Source organism: Oncorhynchus clarkii, chromosome 10 (assembly GCF_045791955.1).
Source record: "Oncorhynchus clarkii lewisi isolate Uvic-CL-2024 chromosome 10, UVic_Ocla_1.0, whole genome shotgun sequence".
Taxonomy (NCBI): domain Eukaryota; kingdom Metazoa; phylum Chordata; class Actinopteri; order Salmoniformes; family Salmonidae; genus Oncorhynchus; species Oncorhynchus clarkii.
This window is the reverse complement of record NC_092156.1, coordinates 28,891,505-28,897,150: the sequence shown is the minus strand read 5'-3', so window position 1 is coordinate 28,897,150 and position 5,646 is coordinate 28,891,505. Positions and strand designations below refer to the sequence as shown.

General features: G+C 42.0%; 1 protein-coding gene across 2 annotated transcripts; it reads left to right on the top strand.

Moving 5' to 3' along the window:
• The first annotated feature begins 659 nt into the window (after positions 1-659).
• Positions 660-5,558, top strand: LOC139418234 (CCR4-NOT transcription complex subunit 8-like). 2 transcript variants are annotated; one of them, XM_071167526.1, is made up of 7 exons: positions 660-1,266; positions 3,037-3,215; positions 3,324-3,517; positions 3,669-3,830; positions 3,990-4,134; positions 4,476-4,586; positions 4,747-5,558. In XM_071167526.1, the coding sequence occupies exons 2-7, from the start codon at positions 3,099-3,101 to the stop codon at positions 4,873-4,875; spliced, it is 858 nt and encodes a 285-aa protein (XP_071023627.1). In that variant the 5' UTR covers positions 660-1,266; positions 3,037-3,098; the 3' UTR covers positions 4,876-5,558. The 2 variants fall into 2 exon arrangements, with proteins under 2 accessions (XP_071023627.1, XP_071023626.1); XM_071167525.1 differs by having other exon boundaries at positions 1,018-1,120.
• The last annotated feature ends 88 nt before the right edge of the window (positions 5,559-5,646 follow it).

Genomic DNA, 5,646 nt, shown 5'->3' with positions numbered 1-5,646 from the left:
TCCTATTAAAGCTTCACATTGATTATTGTGGCATACCAACGTCCATCCAGTTGAAGATTTGAGGAAATGTGACACAATTTATAAAGCATTTCATTTGTAAAAACTTTTACAAACCAATTAACTCCTGGATAATTAGGACATTATTGTGCTGAAACCTTGATATATAGGGTCATGACATGAACAACCACATTGACAACTATAAAGTTTTTATTTTATTTATTTATTTCACCTTTATTTAAGCAGGTAGGCAATTGCGACCTGGCCAAGATAAAGCAAAGCAGTTCGACACATACAACGACACAGAGTTACACATGGAGTAAAACAAACATACAGTCAATAATACAGTATAAACAAGTCTATATACGATGTGAGCAAATGAGGTGAGATAAGGGAGGTAAAGGCAAAAAAAGGCCATGGTGGCAAAGTAAATACAATATAGCAAGTAAAACACTGGAATGGTAGATTTGCAGTGGAAGAATGTGCAAAGTATCCAATTTGTTGAGTAGGGTATTGGAAGCTATTTTGTAAATGACAACGCCGAAGTCGAGGATTGGTAGGATGGTCAGTTTTACAAGGGTATGTTTGGCAGCATGAGTGAAGGATGCTTTGTTGCGAAATAGGAAGCCAATTCTAGATTTAACTTTGGATTGGAGATGTTTGATGTGGGTATGGAAGGAGAGTTTGCAGTCTAACCAGACACCTAGGTATTTGTAGTTGTCCACGTATTCAAAGTCAGAGCCGTCCAGAGTAGTGATGCTGGACAGGCGGGCAGGTGCAGGCAGCGATCGGTTGAAGAGCATGCATTTAGTTTTACTTGTATTTAAGAGCATTTGGAGGCCACGGAAGGAGAGTTGTATGGCATTGAAGCTTGCCTGGAGGGTTGTTAACACAGTGTCCAAAGAAAGGCCAGAAGTATACAGAATGGTGTCGTCTGCGTAGAGGTGGATCAGAGAATCACCAGCAGCAGTAAGAGCGACATCATTGAAGTTACACGCTATAGATGTGTAGCCATTTAAGTTTGCATTTCTCTGGGGGGGAAACGGGTGGATAACAATAGGGTGGTGTATGCTCCACAGTCCATACTCTAGCTACTGGTCAGAGCATCAAGGGAGACGTGAAGGTGAGTTTTAATTTTTTTTTTTTTTTACTGCGCCTGCCTAGATGTATTTCTATGACTTCCGATAGAGTAAGGAAGCCAACGTTATGCAGCAACGTTAGCAAGGGCTAGCAGTAGCCCCAACGGAACAAGATCATACGACGGATCAGGTAGATATTGTTATTTGTGCTTTACACGTTTCATAGTAGCTAGCTAATACAATAATATGTTTAAGTCAAAACAATGTCCAACGTGAGTTGGCTAGCCTGGTGGTTTCCAGCTAGCTAGCCATCTTGACGTCACCAATGCTGGCAAACTGAGCTAGCTAGCTATCCCAATGTAGCTTGGCTACGTGCTGTTGTAGCTAACTATGTGTAATAGAAGACTGATTCGAGGTAGCGAACATTTTATTTTAGTTAACTTCCAGTGTGGCTAGCTAGCTAGCATTGGCATGCAATATTGTTTCCACAGTATCTGGGCTAGTTAACGGCAGCTAATGCTACATGCCATTTGGATGCTAGTTAGCTACTGCATAGCTTGTTGTCCGTCATTTAATTGTTGCTAGGTAACCTTAGCTAGTTCAGTGTTTATACAATAAACTAATTCATTTGCAGAAAACCAACACCGGGGTTGTTTTATCCAGCCAAGTTCGTTTGCTCTTTATCTCGCTGGCATCACACAGGCCAGTCAGGTTTTGATTTAGGCGCCCAGACATGTACACCACATGACCAAAAGTATGTGGATACCTGCTCGTCGAACATCTCATTCCAAAATCATGGGCATTCATATGGAATTGGTCCCCCCCGTTGCTGCTATAACAGCTTTCCACTAGATGTTGGAACATTGCAGCGTAGACTTGCTTCTATTCAGCCGCAAGACCATTAGTGAGGTAGGGCATTGATGTGGGGCTAGGCTCGCAGTCGAAGTTCCAATTCATCCCAAAGGTGACTGATGGGATTGTGGTCAGGGCTCTGCAGGCCAGTCAAATTCTTCCACACCGATCTCGATAAACCATTTCTGTATGGACCTCGCCTTGTGCACGTGTTTCATGCTGAAACAGAAAAGAGCCTTTCCCAAACTGTTGCCACAGTTGGAAACACAGAATCGTCTAGTATGTCATTGTTGCATTAAGATTTCCTTCACTGGAACTAAAGGGGCCTAATCTGAACCATGAAACAGCACCAGACATTTTTCCTCCTCCAGCAAACTTTACAGTTGGCACTATGCATAATGTTCTCCTGGCATCTGACAAACCCAGATTTGTGAAGTGTGATTCATCACTCGAGAAAGCATTTCCACTGCTCTAGAGTCCAATAGCGGTGAGCTTTACACAACTCCAGTCGATGCTTGGCGCAAGGTGATTTTAGGCTTGTGTGTGGTTGCTTGGCCATGGAAACCCATTTCATTAAGTTCCCTAGGAACAGTTCTTGTGCTGAAGTTGCAACCAAGGACAGATTTTTACATGCTTCAGCACTCTGCGGTCCTGTTCTGTGAGCTTGTGTTGCCTTCCACTTTGCGACTGAGCCGTTGTTGCTCCTAGACATTTCACCTTCACAATAACAGCATTTAGTTGTCCGGGCAGCTCTAGCAGGGCAGACATTTGACAAACTGACTTGTTGGAAAGGTAGCATCCTATATGACAGTGACCTGTTGAAAGTCACAGTTCTTCAGTATGGCCATTCTACTGCCAATGTTTGTCTATGGAGATTGCATGGCGGTGTGCTTGATTTTTATACACTTGTCAGCAATGGGTGTGGTTGAAATAGCTGAATCCACACATTTTGAAGGGGTGTCTACATACTTTTGTGTCTGTGTGTGTATATATAGTTTGTGTTAACTCTAGCTACTGCACACAACTTTAACTATCATTTTGCAGTTAATTGATGTTTAGCTGAATGGCATAGATAACGTTCAACCTCTTCTTGAATTTTTTTCAACAGACTGTTCCCTGAAAGTGCTGCAGAATTGTCAGGGTTTTCAGTCCTTTCCTCAACCTGCAAAAATGCCAGCTGCACTGGCAGATACCAGTCAGATTATCTGTGAGGTCTGGGCAAGCAATGTGGATGAGGAAATGAGGAAAATCCGACAGATAATTCAAAGCTACAACTTCATTGCCATGGTAATATATCATGCTAACTTTTTCATTGATTCTTAGTAGATCTATGAAGGTTTTGGTATGTATTGCGTAAACTTTTTTTTGTCATTAATGATGTCCTTGTTCCAACAGGACACAGAATTCCCGGGAGTGGTGGTTCGACCCATTGGCGAGTTTCGCAGTACGGTAGACTACCAGTACCAGCTCTTGAGGTGCAACGTGGACCTTCTGAAAATCATTCAACTGGGACTGTCATTTATGAACGAGGATGGAGACTATCCCCCTGGAACGACGACATGGCAGTTCAATTTCAAATTTAATTTAACGTGGGTCTTAATCCTTGTTATAAAACAGTATAGCCAGTAATGAGATTAAAACTATGCTATGCTTATGTTTTTGGGGTAGGATCTGATGCCTCATTAGAAGGCTCTTGAATAATAGTCTGTTTGTTGTTCCATTCTGTTCTTTTGTAAACAGAGAGGATATGTACTCCCAGGACTCGATAGACTTACTTCAGAACTCCGGCCTCCAATTCAAAAAGCACGAGGAAGAGGGGATTGACACACTCTACTTTGCTGAGCTCCTGATGACATCCGGTTTAGTGCTGTGTGAAAATGTCAAGTGGCTCTCCTTTCACAGGTAGGGAGGGATGTGTTGCGATGTCAGTGGGCCCTGCATTTTTTTCTGGTAAACAGGATAAACTCTGGGCCCTAGTCATGAACACTCCCAACAGTGCCCTAGTAGTCATTTGCAAAATCAAGTTGTAATGAATCTCCTTGCCGTATTTCTCATTTGCAGCGGGTATGATTTTGGCTACCTGGTGAAGCTATTAACAGACACTCGGCTACCTGAGGAGGAACATGAGTTCTTCCAGATCCTCAATCTCTTCTTCCCTGCAATCTATGATGTCAAATATCTGATGAAGAGCTGCAAAAACTTGAAGGTAAAGAGACATTCCTGGTAACTTGCTTATTATGTTATGGTATTTGCAAAACCAATGAACGATGAAATTTTACCAATGAACCAACAGTGCGTTGGCTGCCAAATGTCTCAACTTTGTTAGCCTGCTGAGCTGAAGCATTAGCTTGATTACCTAATGCAAGTTAAGTCTCAGGCAAGGTTACTCCATCACACAAACATGGCTCATCAAACCACCTGTTAGTCAATGCTGGCCTATAGTGAGGTGTCCAACTTTAAAAAAAATATATATTTTATTTCACCAAAATGTGACTGACATGAAATGTCCTCTGAGGCAGAGCATATGTCAACTGTGTGTTTGTTCAGGGAGGACTCCAGGAGGTGGCTGACCAGCTGGAACTAAAGAGGATCGGGAGACAACACCAGGCCGGTTCGGATTCGCTGCTCACAGGGATGGCCTTCTTTAGGATGAAAGAGGTACCTATTGTCTGTCTTCCATGACAACTAATAGGTGAAAGGACAGATTTTAACGTTGTACTTAGTGGTCAGGAAGGAAAAGATTGGGAAGTTTGAGAACTAGTCTTGATGAGGACTGGCATCTTGGGAGTTACATGAAACAAGTTGTCTTCTTTTGCAGCTTTTCTTTGAAGACAACATTGATGACGCAAAGTATTGTGGGCGATTGTATGGATTGGGCTCTGGGTCCACTCAAAATCAGAACGGCATCTCAAGCTCTTCCCAAGAGGAAACCAACAACAAGCACTGATCGACCGCGAGGCCATCAAGTGGAAGCCGCACTTGTTTTAACCTATCCAGTAATGTTTATTTTCTCCCCCCACTCCCAGAATACATGAGATTAATTTCTGTGTCCAGCTTCACCAGCTGCAAAAAGGACATTGGTTACCAGACTCTCCTCTTGAACCCATTTTGTTCTGTCATAGTTGATTTTACTGCAGATTGTCACATTCAAATTCCCTATTGTACCACTATTGAGCCTTTATCACCCAGGACCAGTATTCAGAAACCTTTGTTTATCAGCATTGCAGTAACAACTCTTTTAAAAGCATGGGACCAGCTCTTGTATTGTACTTCAAATAAGAAGTTTAGCATTTGAAAGTGCTCAACAATTCTCTGCACTGCTTTTCAAAACAAACGTTATTTAAACCCAATTGTAGCTCAAGCCTTGGTATCAATCAGAAAACCAGTTCTTTGTTGGATACATGCTTGTAGGGATCTTACCATTTTAAAGTAACATTTCACTGAAGTTTTAGATGGGTGCCAGGCTGGTCTGAGTATAAATGTGTTAGGGGCACACTGCAGTTCTGTGCAACATTTGCTTTTAATTTGTTCACTGCTCTGTTTAAAAAGATGGTTTGTGGTTGCTATTGTTTTTACAACATGCATTGTTTGAAACAGTTGTATATTAAAAAAAATCTATTTTCAATAGTATTTCCTATTTTGGGCATGCCTTATTGAACCAATTCTGTTGCTGTTTAATTGGGCTACATTGTCGTGAAATGGTTGCACTGCAGAGCCT